This window comes from Eubalaena glacialis, chromosome 5, assembly GCF_028564815.1.
Source record: "Eubalaena glacialis isolate mEubGla1 chromosome 5, mEubGla1.1.hap2.+ XY, whole genome shotgun sequence".
Classification (NCBI taxonomy): domain Eukaryota; kingdom Metazoa; phylum Chordata; class Mammalia; order Artiodactyla; family Balaenidae; genus Eubalaena; species Eubalaena glacialis.
The window spans coordinates 13747887-13768086 of record NC_083720.1 but is presented as its reverse complement, the minus strand read 5'-3'; the positions used below and the strand labels follow the sequence as shown (position 1 = coordinate 13768086).

The window sequence follows — 20200 nt, the reverse complement described above, 5'->3', positions numbered from 1 at the left end:
TTTTCAAGACCTGGCAGCACTTTATTTGGTTATGAATTAAAATTTGGACAATTAATATGTTTATTTTTGTAGTATATAATATTTCAAAAAGTTGAGACTTAATTGAAAGAGTTGCCATTTGCCTGGTGTACTTATACGAAAATATTGTTCTGTGATTGTGAGGGGTATATATTTTGATGTTTTCACAGTTGGTGGGCTCTGAGGGAATAAGTTAACTCTGCATTCCTAATAAATGGAAGAGTGGCCCTGGAGGGCCTTTTTACCTTTGAGTGGAAGTGGCATCTTGTCTTTAAGTTTAGCTAGGGTTAACTGTCATGGAACAGAGAAAATCTAGTCTAAGGATATTATTGATCCTGACTCTGGCCATGTTATTGTGGCCTGGCCTTATCTAGCCTAGACCTTGAATGATTATTAAGGATGTCTTCCTCACCTGAAAGCAACAAAAATAGATTGCCAGAAATGGAATGGAAAGCCTAGTCTCTGGGGAAGAGACTGGGTATTTCCATTTTTGAGTCTTTTATTTAACTCTAGAGCAGTGGTATATTATGTGCGCCTAACAAATGTTCAAGGAACAAGCTTTTGATGAATATTCTAAAACAAGTCAGATATTAACTTTTTGCTTTTGGTTCTTCAAGTAGAGTTAAGACATAATAAGGTGACTGAGGACAGTTGAAGTAAGTTCATTTTTAAAACTTCAGGTTCTTTTGGGCTTATTTGCTGAAGGAATTAATCCACAGTTTTCTCTTGGTTTGAAAGCTCTTCCAATTGGCAATAATATATACTTTTTAATATTGAGCATTTAATGTTTGCACAGGAGATTTTAATTTGAGAATTCGTGACAGCTGCTAAGACAGTTTCTAAGCAGTTAAGTGAAGGTTTCATGGTTGAGGGTCCAAACTGAAGAATAAAAGAGCATTTTTTTTTTTTCTTTTACTCCTTACTCCAGGGTAAGCAGCAAGAATTGGCAAGGTTAACAAGTTGCTGGAGTTTGAGCTACCTGGTTTGCATTTGTTTAGCACAAAGTACACTTAACATGATTTAAGGTTTTTCTTAATGACTCATGGTCATTTTTATGAGCATCAGTTATTTCAGTGTTGAAATAAAATGATGCACTTAAAGATGTGTAGGCTGAGTTCTGGTGGCTTGTAACTTTTTTAAGGTCAAGGACACTTGAGATCCAAAACCTGTGGAATCTCTCCCACAGAAAAAGCGAGTTGCACCGAAATTTGCATGTCATTTCAGGGTTTGGATGAATACCTTCAAGTGCGTCCTGGGATTTCAGTTTAGCATTTAAATTCTGGTGACTTCTTTTTATGATTTCTCTCTGATCCTTTTACATCGCTGTTAACCATGTATTGTGGTTAAAATGCCTGTCTAGAACAGTCATTTTTCTGCTTATTGGTCACTGGCTTGAAAATCAGATAAGCGTGTTAGAAGTTTTTATAACTTAGTGTACACTGGCCCCAAGTAGGAGCCTCAGGGGTTTTCCTTTGAGAAAAATTCATGGGTTTCTTGGCCTTTATTTAAGTTGTTTAGAGTACCACCACCCCCGCCCCTCCCTCTCACCCCCTTACTGCCAGTCTGTTGATTTATAGCAGGGATCAGTACACTTTTTTAGTAAAGGGCCAGATAGCAAATATTTTAGGCTCTGTGGGCCTGACGGTCTCTATTACAGCTGTTCAATTCTGCCATTGTTGCGAAAGCAATCAGTGGACAAGAGGTAAATGAATGAATGTGGCTGTCTCCCAATAAAACTTTATTTACAGACAGTGAAGTTTGAATTTGGTATAATTTTCTGGTGTTCTGAAATGTTCTTTTGATGCCCTCTCCCCAAACCATTTAAATATGTAAAAACCATTCTTAGCTCAGGGGCTGGACAAAAAACAGGCTATGGACCCCTGATTTATAGTGATGCAGCCTTACTATACTGTATGTACTTATAGTATATACCTGTAGTATAGTATAGTGATAACAGCATCACCTAGTCACCAGATTGTTTCTGCTGGGGCTGAATTCCCTTTCTGATAGGAATCTGAAATAGCAAGTTGAAATCATAAGTTTGTTTGATAAATATGGAGGGAGTTGGCTAGTCTGAGGGCTGTGGCTCTTAACTCTTTGATTCCTAGATCCCCTTTGAAGATAGGATGTGTAATACAGGACCCTGTGTACCTAGGAAAGCACAGCTAGGGAGTCACACCCTCCAAGGGGACCAGGCCAAGGAAGGGGTATACATTATAACCTGGGGATATACATTATAACCTGGGAATATATCCAGAGGGAGATAGATCCAGAGGAAGATAACCTCTCTCCAAGTAGGGTGTATGTGTCACCAATCAGAAGTTAATGCCAGCTGCTCAGAGGACTCATACCCCTGTGATAGTGTCCAGGGAACTACTAGCACACTCTCCTTCCAGCTCTACCTTTTGTATGCTCCGCTCCACCAGGCAAAATGGCATTTGCGACCATATTCACATCAGCTTCCAGGAAACCGTGTTTTCACGTTCCAAGTTAACAGACTGTTACTTACTGAGTACATTTTAGTTGTCGGCTCCCTGGTAACATATAGTCCATGGCCTTAATCTTTGAGATGACCTCTTTCTAAATCACAGGAGGTGTCCAGGAGCAGGAAGCCTGTGGTACAGGCACTTGGGAGGAGGGTGGATGGCACAGGAGGGCCACCCATCTTGGGAACTGGTCTTTGGTTCGGCCACTGGCTTTGCCCTAGACCTACCTACCTGTCTGTCTGTCTGTCCTTGCTCATGCTGCTTAACGTCGCCAGAATTTATTGTATGTACTTGTCTTTTTAAAGTCGGGAAAGGTAAATTATCTCTAAAATGTTCTCTAGTGCCGCAATTATGATTTTATGGGTTTCTTTGGGGAGGATTTCCTGTAGACACAATCCATGAAAAGGGTGAGACTCTTCAGCTTTAGCCTCAGAGAATACTTTCCAGACCTTGTTGCTTGGCTTTGAGACTGTCTTATGTTTCCATGATCATAATAACAGAACTTGTACAATTGTGATGAAATGTTTGTTTTCATATGTAATTCAGATGATGTGTAAATGCAGTTTTTGTCAAGTGTGCCATCTAGGTCTTCTAATGTACAACACTGGGAATCTGAATTTTTTTTTTAAACAGTACTTTAAAAATTTTTGGTGACTTAACATTGTTAGTGGTAACTGATAGTTTCTGACGACCGGCTATAATCAGGGAACAAAGTTCCTCAAAACAGCTGCATTTCAATCTGTGCACAGTGTAATTGTCATTAGCTGGTTGAGTCTGGTTTCTCCAGAAGCTGCTTTGTATATCCTGTATAAGAACATCTGGTTTGAGCATTTAAAAATCTTTTAAAATTACCCTGTATCACTTGGCATTTATTGGCTTATTCTTCCAAGGGTAGAATAAGGGGTTGTAGACTTCTTTCCATCCTATCCTTACCTTGGTTCATTCAGAACTATCTCCTGCTAGCTAAGTCACACTTAGTTTTTTCTGAAGTGTTATTCTTCAATGAAGTTTTAGAGTTTGATCTGAAGATGTGCTTGTGTATGTGTTATAAATTAGAATTTGGTTCAGAGATCCCAAGAATATATTCTGAAGAGATTGGTCTTCCCTTAGTTTTCCCTGGTAAATTGTCAAAAGAAAAGTGTGAAAAGAGGACCTATAGGGCAAATAGGCTTTGTTTTTCATATGAATTCTGACTAACAGCAATGTGTTAAGGAGGATTCTGAAGTCACGCCTGGGCTTGCGGGGTGGGGGGTGGGGGGGGCGGAGAATGACCTAATTTATTAACCATGCCTGCAATGGGTAGAGGAAATGGTGTGTTTGGTAACCATCTCTGGAATGTAGCTTTTTTTTTTTTTTTTTAACTTTTTTTTTCCGAAATAGTACTGCTCTTAAAGTGAATAGGAAGTTGAATATTTATTCTTTAAAGGTAGTTTAAACCCTAGTTTTCCTGTCTGCCTTAGTTTTTCTAATTGCATGTTTTTAGTGACCTGCTACTGGCACTGGATATTCTTATGTTTTGAAACCTTTACTTTTGAAGTAAATAATGAATGAGTGATGGTAGCATTTTACAGCATTATCCTGTTACCTTTTCTATTTTTTCCTCCTGTGCTATTTTATCAGGTATTTGGAAACAAGACAAGCCTTTGATACCCCATCTCAGGAAGGAGGTGGAATATATATAGTTTATTGATGGCTGCTCATTTTCGGCTGGTGCCTGCCAGGGGCCAAGAAGTTGTGTTCCCAGGGTCTTCTATAATGTGAGGAGCAGGGAGGAAAGGTTTTGGATTTTAAATCTTTACTCTTATAAATAGCGTAGTACAGGATCATGGTAAAAAATTAACAACATGTAAAAGGTCATAAAGGGAGGTAAAAGTTCCCAACCTATTCTATCTGGAACACTTCAGTCACATTTCTCAGAGATAAACACTATTAACCTTAATGTTCTTCCAGAAATTTTCCATGAGTATGCATGCATTTGGTGTATATATTCTCTTCTCTCCTCTTTTATATGTAAATGGGCTGATATTTCATTTTTTTCCCCCCCCTGCAGTTTGCTGGTGTTTCTTTCTTGATATGTCTTTGGTATCTTCCGTATCTGAGCATATAGACCTAACAGAAAGGAATTTTGGGTAGATGGAAATAGGGATAGAACCTCAGAATTGGAGGCCAAGGTGCTTGATCGCTTTTATTGTTTGGGGTGAATTCATTTACTCTCATGTAAAGGGAAGTTAACAAAGATACATTACAAATACAAGTGATTGGAATGTTTTGTCATAACTGCTCTTTAGGTGCTGACTCTAATTGAGTCATCAATTACGGAGACCTGGGAAGGGTTTAATAGATTGTTTTAGGGCTCATAGGCAGAGATTGGATTATTTATAAATTGCCAAATGGAAGCTGCCTGATTCATTCAGAACCACTCTTACTTATAAATTCCTTAAAATCTTGAAAAATTGTTTTACTAACTTTTAAAGTCTGAGTTTAAAAATAATTTATAAAGAATTTATGGTGAGCTATTGTGTTGTAGCACTTGGACTTTATTAGTAACATTCATAGGAGTAAATATTGCAGTTACGATTATCTGGTCAGTTCTTACAATCTTATCTTTTGGGAGAGGTGGTTGTTTATTGCTAATATAAACTCTTTTCAGCTGAATATTTTCAAGTATGATGTCTTTGCAAAGGCTCTATAATAGCTTGGGCAGCATGTCTTTCTTTTTTTCTTTTTTATAAATTTGTTTATTTTTTGGCTGCGTTGGGTCTTCGTTGCTGCGCGCGGGCTTTCTCTAGTTGCGGCGAGCGGGGGCTACTCTTCGTTGCGGTGCGCGGGCTTCTCATGGCGGTGGCTTCTCTTGTTGCGGAGCACGGGCTCTAGGCGCACAGGCTTCAGTAGTTGTGGCTCGAGAGCTCAGTAGTTGTGGCTCGTGGGCTCTAGAGCGTAGGCTCAGTAGTTGTGGCGCACGGGCTTAGTTGCTCTGCGGCATGTGGGATCTTCCCGGACCAGGGCTCGAACCCGTGTCCCCTGCATTGGCAGGCGGCTTCTTCACCACTGTGCCACCAGAGAAGCCCCTTTAAACACGTTTTGATGTACGACATTATAAAGGACACATTTTTAAAAGTTCCATTTTTCTGCGTTGAAATATTTAGACAAGGTTAAAACTTTAACATTTAATATCTAAGCAGTTTGTCAGTTAAATCAAATCTGTGACTATCTTTTTGACCAGATATAACCCTTTGGTTAAAGTGAGAAATCTGGGTTTGAGTTACAGTCACACTAGTATTTTTACGCTCTGAGCATATGAATTAGATAGTGTTGTCAATTTGAAAACTTACTATCTAGGCGATTAATGTTTGCTTTAAAAACTGAGGTAAGAAACCAGCTGGATTTCCTTCACATTCACTTAGGGATAGGAGATTACTGTGAAGTATAGGTCATTATTATATTTGGGTATTTTGTTACCTTGGGTACTGTATACTTCATAGAGGACAAAAAGAAAGAAGACATATTAAGGAAATGTAAATCATTTTTTATAGGGGAGGTAATAGTCTATGACCAATAACTTAGCAATAAAATTAAAAGTTGCATAGTATTTAGAAATAATATTTGAATTGTGTGAACTTAGCAAACAGAACTAGTTCATTATAAAATACCTTTTTCTTTATGTAAGACTACTTGGTGTCTGAAAATACATTCTTTAATGTACATTTTTATATTATACATTTTCTAAATACATTTTAAAATATAGTACATTTAAGTATTAGATCATTAACTTTGACAGAGAATGGAAGGGCACCTATAAATTTGAAAATAAAGTAGTGGAAGTTACTCCAGTTAAAGGTCATTTAGATATTAAAGTGAATCATTTTAAATTCATAAAGCTGAGTGAGCATAGGATACAGTTTATGTACAGGAACTCAGTCATTCATCCTATAGGTTATTTTAACACATAGCTAATCCACTACATTGCATTAGGTAATACATAGAGAAGTAGTATGTAGAGGTCTTTAACTAAACTTTAGTTGAATTGAAGTTCTAGAACTTCTCGAGAGTGAAATAAATAAGAATGAAAACAGAGTGGACAAAATTGATACTTTGAAGGAAAAAAACAGCCTTTCTGCATATAAACCATAAGATAATTAAAACCACTAGGGTGTAGTCCTTATTGTAGCTGTAGAGTTTATGGCCTGATAAATGGTCCCTGTTCCACCACAGAGAGTAATTCTAGTGACTGGACAGTTTGTTTTCCTCACATCTGTCTTCTTCCCAGGAGTAGCATTCAACAAACATCCTCGGATTCTTAATCATCTTATTCTTTTGTAAAAGCTCTTCTCTCTTTGTCCTCCAGGTCATTTCCCATTCTTTCTTAGCTGGAGTCCATGCCAGTCATGCCTCCCTGGCACCCCACCCAGGTCACTGAACTTGCTCCCTTACAAATTCCTGAACCACTTGGGGATGGGTTCCTTCAGCTAATGGCTGCTCTTAACTTAGTGCCTGCTGACTTTCCCCCCTAATTTCAGTCTGAGGAAACTTAAATTTGAAAGTTTTGAGGTACCTTGCCATCTCACATACATATCCCATGTCCCACTATAATCCATGAAACCTGTAACCTTTATAGTAGTTATCACACTGAGGCTACTTATCTAGTTATTTGCTTACTGTATCTCCCTGTGGGCCATTCCGTACCTTGTTCACCGTATTTTTGGCATCTAACTTGATACAATTTTAATTGAATTAATATATTAGCTAATCCACTGCATTTTAACCTGTGTGACAGAAGAGGCTGCAGGAGAGTGATCTGCATGTAGGATGTTACCTGTGCTTCCTGAGGAGATGGTGCCCTGAGCAGCTACCACTCGTGCCTGGTTGTCTTGGCATGTCCCTGCGTGCTGCCAAAGGATTGTTACTTGACTGATCCAGCCAGGATCTTTGGCCAGTGACTTCCTCTTACTTGGCCTTTCCAGGCAGTGTTCTGATTATAATCAGGCTTCCTAGGTAATCTTTCGCTTTTTGGGCAAAGTCCCAAATGCCCAATAATTAGTGTTTTGTCTGCCTAGCTGTTATGCTTCTCATGGCAAATGGACACTCCAGGCTCCTGTAAATTGCATCACTTTGAGCCAGTTTTGATGAAATCAGACAGGATGTCAGGACATGCCCTATTGAGGACTGGACCCAGAGTTCTGGGGGTATCTGTTGTAGCTGCCCTTTGAAGTCTTGTTTTGCTCAAGACCCCTCTCTGTGATGTCTTTATTTCACATTGAATTCGAGAGAATCTCTTTTCTGGAACTTACTATAACCTTTTAGAGACACACGTATATAAAACATTTAAGTGATAATGCAAGGCAGGAGTTGATTGGCTGTTAAAGAAAATAGTACATTAAAAAGTAGGGTGAAAAAGTTCTAAAAGAAGGAAAAATGTGAAATGAGTGGTATAGAATGTAAATGCTTTTAATTGGAATGGTTGACAGGGTACTTAGTGACTTTGAGCTGAGCCCTGGAGAAGAGGTGGGGTTGGGATGGATGGGTGGGGAGGAAAGGGCCAGAGGACCACCATCAGCAGAGACTGAGGATGGAAAGAAGAGGTGTTTTCAAGGATAGAAGCCAGGCAAACTGGTTACAGGGGCTTGTTAGGAGAGATGTTTGGGTAGAGCAGGGAGGGGCCCGGTGGTGGAAAACCTCTGAGTTTCTGGCTGGACCCATGTGCGGTGTGGAACGGAGGGAGAGATTGGCATAGGGAACAGCTTGATGAGGTCACCTCGTAGGATGGTTTAATTTGTTGTAACAATTGGAAGGGGTAAAAAATTGTGGGCATGGAGGACGGAAGGGTGGTGCCTAAAGTAATGTTCCGTACAGGTGACTGAAGACCTGGTGGGGCAGTAGGGGGACTGGAAAGGGTCATACGTTATGAAATGACAAGCCTTGGCAATTGAATAGAGAGGTAAGAAGGGATGTATATTAGTAAGTAAATGAGCAAATAGCAAGATTCTGAATGGGAAGGTGCTGCACAGAGGAATATGCTAGGTTATATGTATGTTAAGTGTTACAGTGTTTTGCCCGGAATGTGCTGCTGCTTTTTGTTACCTCCCCTTTGTTCTTCAGGACTCGGCTCAGAATCTTACCGACTCAGTCAAGCTGTGTTTCTGTAGAGTCTTGTGTTTACCACTGTCAAGCACTAACCATACTGAATTCCTGTTGACTTGTCTGTCTTCTCTACTAGACCAGGAACTCCGTAAGATCAGGGATAGTCATTTTGCTCCAGCACCTCCTGATATATTAGGTATTCAAATGTTTGTGGGATGTATCATATGCTATTATATTTTCTTGCTGCTTTCTCTGGAGTGTTGCAAGTAGCCCTTTTAATTGATTATTACTTATCCTACTACCATCTAGATAATAATCAGTGATTGCCCTAAATGATGCTAAGGGCCCTCTGCTTTCTCTCACTGGCTTTCATTGGACGGATGTTTGCAGCATGCAACCACTGTAGTGTCTGTCTTAAAGATAGTAACATGTGTGTACTTGGATTTCTTTTTTTTTTTTAGATTTTTTTTTTTTTAAACTTTGGGTTTTTTCTTTTTTTAAAATTTATTTATTTATTTATTTTTATTTTATGGCTGTGTTGGGTCTTCGTTTTTTCTGTGCGAGGGCTTTCTCTAGTTGCGGCAAGTGGGGGCCACTCTTCATCGCGGTGCGCGGGCCTCTCACTGTCGCGGCCTCTCTTTGTTGCGAAGCACAGGCTCCAGACGCGCAGGCTCAGTAATTGTGGTTCACGGGCCCAGTTGCTCAGCGGCATGGGGGATCTTCCCAGACCAGGGCTCGAACCCGTGTCCCCTGCATTGGCAGGCAGACCCTCAACCACTGCGCCACCAGGGAAGCCCGTACTTGGATTTCTTGATGGAGTAAGTAACCCCAGGTGAGATACATCAGGCTGATGTCAAGGATTAAGTACGTTAGAGCCGCAGAGGAGGCGATTCTGGCGTGCACTCACCCCGTTACTGTACCAGGTTCCCTGGAGAAGTACAGCACAGCATTCTCAACCTTCTTTACCCAAGATCTTTTAGGGCTGGTGAAAACGGAATTTATTAAAACAAAAGTACTATTTTTACTCTTCTTTTACTTGCATAATTTTGCATGAGAGTATTTATGTGTGTGTAGGGGCATCGTTCTATTTTGGTCAGTGCTTGCATTCTGCATGTAGTGACTGAAATGCGTGCTTTCTCTGGGAAACTGTGTATGGGAGCTAGCAGGAAAACATTTTGATTTTAAAAGATTCTCAGTTTTCCAAACTCTTCTCTTTAGGTAAATGTTAGTTGTCCAGATCCATGAAGCTGTGACCAGCGTTTGTGTGCTCGTATCTAGCTGGGGAGTGTTTGTGCGCTTCCTCAGCCTCTTCCTCTTCCTCGCGGTTCTTACACCCGCTCCTGAGGTGGGAACTGCATTCTTCTTGCCCTGATGCTTCGTGCTGTTACTTTTAAGGAATTCCTCTTTCAGTAGCACTTTCCTTTTCTTTTTTTCTTGTGTTAAAGCTCTCTTGTAACGTAGGCCCCAGGGAGCTGAGGCTGAAGCTGTTGCTGGGAACGAGTGGTCTTCGCCTTTCCGTCCCCTCCTTGTACGTCCTGACAGGTCCGGTCCGGTCCGGAGGGGGGAGCAGGGGTGCCTTCTAGGAGGCTGGAGGAGAGTTCAGCTGTCAGCAGTTGGTGTTTTGGCACACGGTGACAGGGCGGGGAAGATAATCGTTTCAAGAGGGGAGGGGGCCACAGGAGTGTGTTGTCTGCGGAAGTCTTTCCGGGGTGGGCCTGCCCCAGGCTGAGTTGTAGGTTGCTGGGTGTCAGAGTTATGGGTGAGCGGGGCTCTGCAGAAAAGCCGGGGAGGGGCAGTGAGGGTGGACTTTTAGACTGTGACCCCACCCATGACCCGGGTCAGGACTCACGTCCCGGCTTCCTCGTGGAAGTTCTTTTAATGGTTTTGGAAGAATCATTTGGTAAAAACACACCAACTTTACCTGGTGAGTGTCTCAGAAAGAAAATATAAACTAGAGATTAGGGGCCTGAATATTTGAAAGAATCATACAGATCTGTTTTGTAGGTGTGAGCAGACTGCAAAATGGTGTGCTTTCTGCTGCTTTTGACTTCAGTTTTACAGTTCCGCTTAGAGTGGACCTTTGGGCTTTTCATTTCCGACTTGTTGTAGAACAGTGTCTGTCTCCTTTGAGCACAGTGGCTCTCCACATTGTTTTCCCACACCGTTCCTGTGTGCCACACTCTTAGAAGCTCATCACATTGTAATGCTGTGATTCCCAATGAGGGAGAGGCTGGGATATACTTTTCTGAGGGGCTGGATGGGTAGGGAATGGATGACCAGCCATACTTTGACTTGGAAAGCCCTCCTCCCTCATTGGGAATCACTGATCTGGCACTAAGATCAGGGCCCTGAAGATGTCGAGGTGATCAGTAATTTTAGTTTGGAAAAGCGTTTTGGATTTGTTTAGAAAGCTGCCCTGTGTGAATATAACCTCGAGTTCATCTGTGTAAGTTCAGTGACTGGCCATTCAATCTCGGTGCACTGCCCTCTTTCCTAAATGCAGTCTTTCTCGATTCCGTGGTGCTGGAGGCCTGTTACCACCTGGCAGGAGTTGGCAAGGTGGGCTGGGTGTCTGCACAAACTGCTTTCTTAGTTTGGCTGAGTTAGGTTGGACAAGGCCTGTAAGGGGTTGGGGTGAAGGGTAGTGAAACTGGATTTGGGATTAGAAGTTCCCTACTCACAATGTGACCTTGGGTAAGTCACTGCTTAAACATTTTTTTGGCCTGAGTTTCCTAATGAGTAAAGGGGAGGGGTCTGGATCGGAATGAATCGCTGAGGGGTTGGAGATGACTAGAGGGTACATTTGCATTCCCAGTTGTCCCACTGGTTTTGTTCCTAGGACTCCAGGTATTCAGCTTTTAGGGTTCTTTTAGCAAAATTTGCCCGAGAAGCATAATCATGCCCAGCGCGGTGTAAATATTCACACGTCCCGGCACAGCCCCATCCCCACGCGCGCACACACACACACACACACACACACACATGCGTAAAATACGAATCTGTCTGTGGTGAGGAAGCGCTGTGCTCATTGCCATGGGTTTTTTCCTGCAGAGCTTGCTGCCAGTCAGCTAAAGAGACTCCTGGAGTAGTTGTAGTGATAATGTCACAGGAATGAGAGAGAAGGCCTGGCACCTTTGGGAGACCTGCTGATCTGTGATTTCTCCACCCCTCCCCCTCCTTTTTGAACCTGTTCTGTTAATAATTGCACCTAATTATGTATCTTTGGTCTTTTTACTGCTTGTAATTCAAATGCTACTTAAAGCCGATTGTTTGCTTTTGTGTGCTGTAAATCCTGGGCTGCCATCTGAAGCACAACTTGATGATTGTGTATTATCATCTTGGGTTAAGTGCTGTCTCATTGCCTTGCAGGCTGCCTGCTGTTTCCCGGGGAGATCATGAAACGAGGTCGCCTTCCCAGCAGCAGTGAGGATTCTGACGACAATGGCAGTAAGTCCTGCTTTGTTGTTCTTGGAACCTACCAGGGTTTGGGTCAGTGTAAAAACATGGTTCTTTAATGTAATGCTTTAAATAGCTGAGGCCCTTCGAATATCAGGGAGGTCCGCGAAGAGGCAAGGCCTGAGAAACACATCTGAGTGTGATACTGCGGGTCTGTAACCAGATCTTCCTGGGTAAGGTTGACTGCAGGCAGGCATTCCTCAGGCTTCCTGTTTGTTTTCCAGAGATGAATAATCCAGTTTCAAGAGTCACTAGTGTGTCTGTTTTTCCTAAACATCATTTACAGCACTTCACAGTTGCTCTTTATGAAAAGGGAACTTAATCGAAGCCAGTTAATTATTAACTAGTCCAACCCCGATACAAAGGGAGATTGAGGACTGCCTAGTGTGATGTGAAAATATTAAGTACACGAGTCAGCACTCTTCAGTTGACTTGAGGATGACTGTATTTAATAATACTACTGTATGCATCTCAGCTCTCTGGCATCCTCATATTTTCACAGTGCAGCTGAGAACCAGAAGTTAGTTGGCTTCCAGGCAGTCAAAATAAATGTCACACAGCGTCTGTGTATTGGGAAGCTAACAGATGATCCGGGGAAGAGCTTCCTTCAGATAACAAGGAAATTTTGTACCTAGCACGGTGCCTGAGCTCCGGCCCGTTATCTTGTGTTTTATATTACAGATCAAATTTGGGAAACCTTGAAAGAATGCTTGCTCTGCTGAGTGATGGGGAAAGTATTGGGCCTGCTTTCAAGGAACTCTGTCTTTGGCATATATAAAATTGAGCTCCGATGGAAAGTCATCAGGACAGTCGGAGATGCCTTTTTGATGCACTGTGGAAATGTATATATGTAGACACAAACTCAGGAGGGGAGGGCAAGGGAAACCTACAGAGGAGATAAAAGTTGGGCAGGTCCTGAAGGATGAAATCGTTTTAGGCAAACAGGGTTGTTTTTCCACGCTCCAGGTTTTCGGCAGATTAAAAGCGGCAAATTAGAAAGCAAAGCTTTGCTGTAGGTGGCCACGCTCACAGCCACCGGAAACATTAAAAACAGAAGAACTCAAACACAGCAGTTTGACTGGCGCGTTGGGTGCAGGCATGGAGCAGTGGGAAGGAGAACTGGTGGTGATGGGAGGGTGTTGGGTGCTGGCGGTACCTGCGAAGTAAGCTGAGACAGATGGTGAAGGGCTGGTGAAGGGCTGGGAGCTCTTGGGACAGATAGTGGGAGCTGATGTTTGGCATGAGGGAGGAGTGAGCTGGGTACGCACTCCAGAGAGAGGGGCGTTCCTTCTGTTTCAGGGAGCGGTATTAAGGGGCTGTACCCCGCCTGTAGGAGCCTTCGGGAACCTTGAACTTCTTAGTATTCACGGCCCTCACTACCTGTTTTCTCTATTTACTTAGGCTTTTTACTCCTTGAGGCAAAAACATGCTTAGGTATTTCTTTTCTGCCCCCTGTGGTGCCTATTAAAGTGTCCTCTGGAGTTATAAGCACTCAATAAACACTTGCTGTTAGCTCGTGTACACAATTTGTCCTGCAGCAATTAAAAAAAAAAACTTGCTTTTTAAGTTCAGAATTAATCAGAAGAAGGGTTCATGAATTATGTTCGTGTACTAATAGTGCCTGGTAAAAGGCTGAGGGTCCTGTTTTCCTTTGATTTGGGTTGAGGAGCAGGTCCGGGCTCACTTTGCTGACTCTCAGCATTGCCTCACATCCACTGTGGGAGAGCTGGGTTAGAAAAGGTTCTCCTGGAATGTTCTCTCAGACTCAGACACTTCGCCCTTCTGGACTAGAGGGTGTGCATTCTTGATGTCTCTGTGTGTCTAAATGTCCTCCTGTAATCCAGTGACATCGGATTAGGGCCATTTTAATTTAAACGCCAATTTAAAGGCTTTATGTCCAAATACAGTCACATTCTGAGGTATTGGGGGGTTAGGCTTCAACATATGAAATTTTGGGGGATGCAGTTTAGCCCATAACAGCCCTAGAAGACCAAATGCTTCATCTAAACCTATATTTCCACCCAGAACTCTAGGGGAAGAGAGTACCCAAAGTCCCCACCAAAAGCCTATCCATCAGGTCACCTTACTGGTAATGGGCCTTTTTCGTCCTCCAGCTAATATGCTTATGTCTGTGCTGGCCTCCTTGAAGAAGGCAGGGATGGAGGACTAAGGTCAATACTTATAGGGTACAACCTGGGTTTTGTTCTACCCTAGCCTACACGTGGAAATAGAGTGGTGGTGGTAGAGGATGACGATGATAGCTGCTAGTGGAAAGGAGGCAGGCTGGCCTTGTGTCGTATCGTTGATTCAGTGTAAAGCGAGTGGTGACACTTTATGGCTGTGCTGTCTGTCCAGGCCGAATGATTTGGTCATTATGGCGGATGATGGTCGTGGTAAACAGCTCTCATTAAGACCCCTAGAATGCCAAGCCGTGTGAACACATGTACATATCTGCACCATGGAACACACTTTCTCCCCTTTCTGAGGGCAGCTGCTCCCCAGCGTGGGCTTCTGCCACCAGCCTGCCTGTTTGCACTGGAGCCCATCCTCTTGTGTAGGCACATGGTGGGTGTGAGTAGGTGCCTTCTGCCCCTGCAGTCAGGTGCACAGAACTGAGCCTGCCCTTAGCTGAGTCTGAGTACTTGGCAGCCCTGCTTGTGAGATGGGCGGTCCGTGCAGTGGCCTCTCCCCAGCCTTTCCAGCCTGCGGTCCCGACGGAAGTTTGGCAGCAGCTCCCGGCCCAATGCAGAGCATGTCCAAGTGGAGAAGAGGCAGCTGCGGACGTCAGCTTGCGGCCCCAGCACCAGCCACAGTCACGGCTAGGCCCCGCTGGCCTCCTGGGCTGGAGCCCTTTGCTTTGATTTCTGGCCTGGCCCAGGGGAATACCGGTGTGGTATTTACAGTTGGGGGTGGACAGGCATTTTCTGTGCCAGTGCAAGCCCTCATCCAGCTGCGGTCATAGTTGTTGAAGCCTTTCTCCAGGTGCCCTGGACTGCCAGCCTTGGCAGTTGGATGCAGTAGCACTGGGGTGTTTGCAAGCTGTGTCTGTAATTGCTGGGCTCCTGTGGCTGGGTGGCTGGCTCAGCCGGTCTCTGAAGTTATGCATTGTGCCAGGGTGTGGCTCGGGGAAACAAGCACTTTATTTCCTGCTTCCCAGTCCATGGTCCTCTGTGTTAGGGGTTTTGGCAAATGTGGCAGTGGGTCCACCAGCTATTTTTGGTGTTTCCATCCAGCCTGCAGGGAGGAGGGAGGAGCTGGAGGTTGAATTGGTCATCATTGGCCAATAATTTTATCAATCACGCCTAGGTAATGAAGCCTCCATAAAAACCCAAAAGGACAGAGCTCGGAGAGCTTCCAGATGGCGAGCGCATGGTGACTGGGAGAGAATGGTGCGCTCTGAGAGGGCACGGAAGCTCTGTGCCCTTTCCCCGTGCCTTGTCCTGCGTACCTCTTCATTTGGCTGTTGACTCATGTCCTTCAATATCCTTTTAGAATAAATTGGTGATCTAGTAAGTCACATGCTTCTCTCAGTTCTGTGAGCCGCTCTAACAAGTAGTTGAACCCGAGGAGAGGGGCTCATGGGAACCTCTGCCAGTCAGAAGCACAGGTAATAACCTGGGCTTGGCAACTGGCATCTGAAGTGGAAGTTGGTCTCACGGGACTGAGTCTGGAATCTCATTCTATCTCCGAGTCAGAATTGAGTTGAATTCTTGGACCTGCTGCTGGCGTCTGACAGTTGCTCGTTGGTGTGGGGAAGATTCCACAAGCACGCGTTGGAGTTGGGTCTGGGAACCATTTTCACCTGCCTAATGCCCTAAATTTCAGGGCTGTGTTGACCTCCCTGTGGGAAGGCCTGGGGTGCGGCGAGGGGTCCGGGGCCAGGCACCTTGTGAGGGCCCTGCCTGGTCTCCCGGTTTCCACACCTGCGCTGACCCTGAAACACTTCCGTCTTCTCCAGTTACCCAGCCAGCCTCTGCTCCATCACTGGTGATAACGAAGGCACAGAGAGTAGCTGAGTAAAATTCAAACCTACTAATTCTGCACTTAGTAATGCAGGTCGATGCGTGGCAAACATGAAGTTTTGTGAGGACTTTTGTTTTTCTGGGCTCTCTCCAGCTTACAGATAAAAAATGAAGAAAGACCAGAATTTTTAGTGGATGAAACATACTTTCTGCTTTGGACCCTTTATGTTACATTTTTAAATAACTTGCTGTCATTTTTTTGGTTTGGCTGTGCTTGGTTTCCTTCATGGCAAGTCTTTGGAGGTTTCTTGGTGGTTTCTCTTTTGCATAAAAGTTAACTCTGCTTCCACTTCGCTTCCTGTTTGACTATACCTTTAATTTGCTCCTTTCCCCCCATCAGTTGCATCTTGTGACACCGCAGAGTTGTGTAGGAATTCTTGAAATGTGGAATTTTTGGCTCAAGTACTGCAGAATGTGGGCTGTACCCATGTCTCCTCCAGGCACACGGAGATGGCTTTACCCCTTTTCAAACCCGACTTGTGGCTTGTCCTTGACATTGATGGGCAGAGCATCATCTTGGGCTTGAGGAGTAACTAGCACAACATGATCTGGTTTGTGGACTTGGACTTAACAGAAGGGCTGGGTGACCATGAAACATTGTGTCAGTTGGTCAAAGGCCCAAGTATGTTGAGACATTCCTGGGCCAGTTCTCTTAATGTACCCATTAAGCTTTGTTTTTTGGAAGGTGAAAGTGAGTTGGACCGTAGAGCTAAGCCATGCTGGGATGGAAGGGCTGGGCTGCGGGAGACATGGGGTCAGACCCTGACAGAAACAGCAGTGGTGTGAGAGGCTTGTCTTCTATCATGCAGTTCAAGCAAATAGAACTACATTACATTTGTTTTCTTCTTTCAGATAGGACTTTCCATAGCACCGCTTTACGGGCACAGGGCTGGCCTCGCCTTGCTCTCTCCAGTCTGCTCTGTTGTGGTGACACCAGCTGGCCTGCAGGGCTCCACACTTGCTGGTCCTGAGCATCTTCCTTTGTTAAGCTGGTTTAACACTCCTAAAGACAGAGGAGTCGTGTTTAGCATCTAGAAGCGGGGTCTGAGACACAGGAGATTCGCCATTTGGTCAGTGGTGAGGTTCTTTTGTAGTTTGCATTTGTGGTGATGTGAGCAGCCACCCAGGCTGCCATTCATTCTCATTTCTGAACCTTTCATGCGCTGCACCACCTGGGAGGCTTAACACACACGAACTACCAAATGTCGGAGGTGTGTGCAATATGTATTAGATTCACTCTTGAGGTTTTTTCCTTATTTTAGATCTAGGGCAAGACAGCATGACTATTTTTAATATTTCAAAGGAGAGTGTTCGAGATAAATGCATAATAGCACCAGAAAGCAGGGTTCGTAATGCAGTGCACGCACAGGATCCACGCTCATGATGCTGCGACCTGTGAGCCTTTTATAACTTGTATTATTCCCCCCACATTTCTGTTTTAAGGGAAGTTGGGGATAGTAAAACAAAGCAAGGGTTTATTTTCTGTTAATTCTTCTCAGTGTTTCATGGAGATTAATTGTTGATACTCAAACAGTGTATATGTCAAGAATTTAAAAGTCACGTACACTTGTCACTAGAGCAGACTTAACTTTAGGTAGTAATATCTTGTGTGTGGGCAATAAAATAATTTTAGATATTATTGCCAAATTTTTAGAGTTCCTAACTTCTCCTGAAAGCAACAAGAAAATAAAACAAAATTTTACTTGCCATATTCTTAATTTAGCTTGTCATTAAATGTTAGCATTCTGAAAACAACAAAATGCAGCACCAACCCAGCATAATCTTAGCACGTGGTTTTTAGGAACTAACAGGTGGCCAGTGTTTTACTATCGTGTAAATCAGAATTTCCCAGTCCTTTTGGTGTTTGAAATACTCTAATTTCTGGTTTAAAATTTTTTTTTCTCCAACATACTTTCAAAAAAAATGTTCTGTGACATAACTTTTTAAAATTAAAATGGGTGCGAATTATTTTTGCTTGGATCATATTCTGGGAAGTATCCAGAGGGAACATGGATGAGGGAGGAGAACTGGCGTAGGAACGTCAAGGCATTTGCTTGGAGTCTCCTGTGGACTTGCCGTGGATGTCTCTGTAGATGGAGGTGTGTTCCAGTCAGGGAGCAGTGCCCCCGCCATGCTGTCTTGAAAGGCGTTAGTGCTTTGCTTTCCATGGCCGCATCTTCCTCGGGCTCAAAAGCACGTCTTCTAATAGGTGAAACGGGGGTGCGTTCTTGGTACCCGCCACCTTCAGCCCTGAGCTACGGTCCCGAACAACGGCGCTGTGTTTTTGTTCACTTAGAGACGTTTTTTAAAAAACTGAGGATCTGCTGTGTGCGCAGCGCTGACTTAGGCATACTGTATGTTGTAAATAGTTATTAGTTTTAAAGTGAGTTAGAAGGAGGAAATCACCATCAACACCTGTCTGCTGCTGGACATGGGAGGATCTAGCTTCTCACTGTTCAGCAGCAAAGTCTAGGTTTTACACAAACCACCTGTGTAGGGTAAAATGGAGCATTTTCTTTTCCTTTACTGTTAATGGATGGTAGAAAATCATCAATGATTTTCTGCACACATTTAAAGTGTACACTTTGATACATTTTGACACGTTTACACCCATGAAATCATAAAGCTCATGATAATCCTTCTCTCCCCACTTTCCCCAGTCCACCTCTGATCTACTTTCTGTCACTATAGATTAGTTTATGTTTTCCAGAGTTTTATGTAAATGGAATAATACAATACCTACTCTTTTTATCTTTTCACTCTACATAATTATTCCTGCATTCATCCGTGTTGTGTGTATCAACAGCTCGTTCTTTTTTATTGCTGGGTAGTATTCCGTGGTATGGATATGCCACTGTTTGTTTATTTATTCACTCTGTCAGTGGATGCTTGGGTGGTTCTATAAATAAGCTAAGAACATTCCTTATGTCAGTGATAATTTAAACTTAGCTTTTCCCCCAGTCTTTCCCTTTCTGCAAAGTGAGTTTAATAAGATTAATTTTTCTCTTCCTCTTTTTGCATTAGGCAAATTAAAAGGAAGAGGAACAGACTCTTTCTGGGTGGACCAGAATTTCTCTTGGGTAATACAATCAGATACCAAATTTGTAGCATTTTTGAATATCTGTTTTTAAAAGCAGGCAACATTTTTCAAGAATATAAAAGCAGGGCTTCCCTGGTGGCGCAGTGGTTGAGAATCTGCCTGCCAATGCAGGGGATGCGGGTTCGAGCCCTGGTCTGGGAAGATCCCACATGCCGCGGAGCAACTGGGCCCGTGAGCCACAACTACTGAGCCTGCGCGTCTGGAGCCTGTGCTCCGCAACAAGAGAGGCCGCGACAGTGAGAGGCCCGCGCACCGCGATGAAGAGTGGCCCCCCACTTGTCACAACTAGAGATAAGCCCTCGCACAGAAACGAAGACCCAACACAGCCAAAAATAAATAAAAAAAAAAAAAAAAAAAAAAAAAAACTAGGAAGGGGAGGTGGTGGTGGAAATTTAAAAAAAAAAAGGGCTTCCCTGGTGGCGCAGTGGTTGAGGGTCTGCCTGCCAATGCAGGGGACACGGGTTCGAGCCCTGGTCTGGGAGGATCCCACATGCCGCGGAGCAACTAGGCCCGTGCGCCACAACCGCTGAGCCTGCGCGTCTGGAGCCTGTGCTCCGCGGCAAGAGGGGCCGCGACGGTGAGGGGCCCGCGCACCGCGATGAAGAGTGGCCCCCGCTTGCCACAACTGGAGGGGGCCCTCGCGCAGAGACGAAGACCCAACACAGCCAAATAGATAAATAAATAAATTTATAAATTAAAAAAAAAAAAAAAAGCAGCCCTAGAAAAAGTTTCTAAATGATTGCCATTACTTGGATGTGTCCTATGCCAGCAAAGCTGCAAGTTTCCTGGCAACCTTGGAAACTACCCTGGAGGAATCCTGACAGATCCCCAAAACGAGGCAAAAGAGGGTCATAAAACTTAAGAATGCATGAATTTGTTGTTGCTGCTTTAACTCTGAAAGTGTTTGACGTCAGCGCTTGTGTCCCCCGACCCCATGTTAGTTACTGAAGTACAGCAATGGAATGGTTTAAAATTTCTGATCATTTATAACCCTTTACCTAGTGATTCACAGTAGAGGGGACATCCCTTTCTGCCCTGCA

At 43.7% G+C, this 20200-nt stretch overlaps 1 protein-coding gene across 3 annotated transcripts in view; it reads left to right on the top strand.

Moving 5' to 3' along the window:
* Positions 1-20200, top strand: part of JADE1 (jade family PHD finger 1) — a 55764-nt gene that overhangs the window by 5511 nt on the left and 30053 nt on the right. For all 3 annotated transcript variants that reach the window (XM_061191977.1, XM_061191980.1, XM_061191978.1), the window contains exon 2: positions 11952-12029. In XM_061191977.1, coding sequence (XP_061047960.1) covers positions 11978-12029 — 52 coding nt within the window. In that variant the 5' untranslated portion in view covers positions 11952-11977. The remainder of the gene's footprint in view (positions 1-11951; positions 12030-20200) is intronic.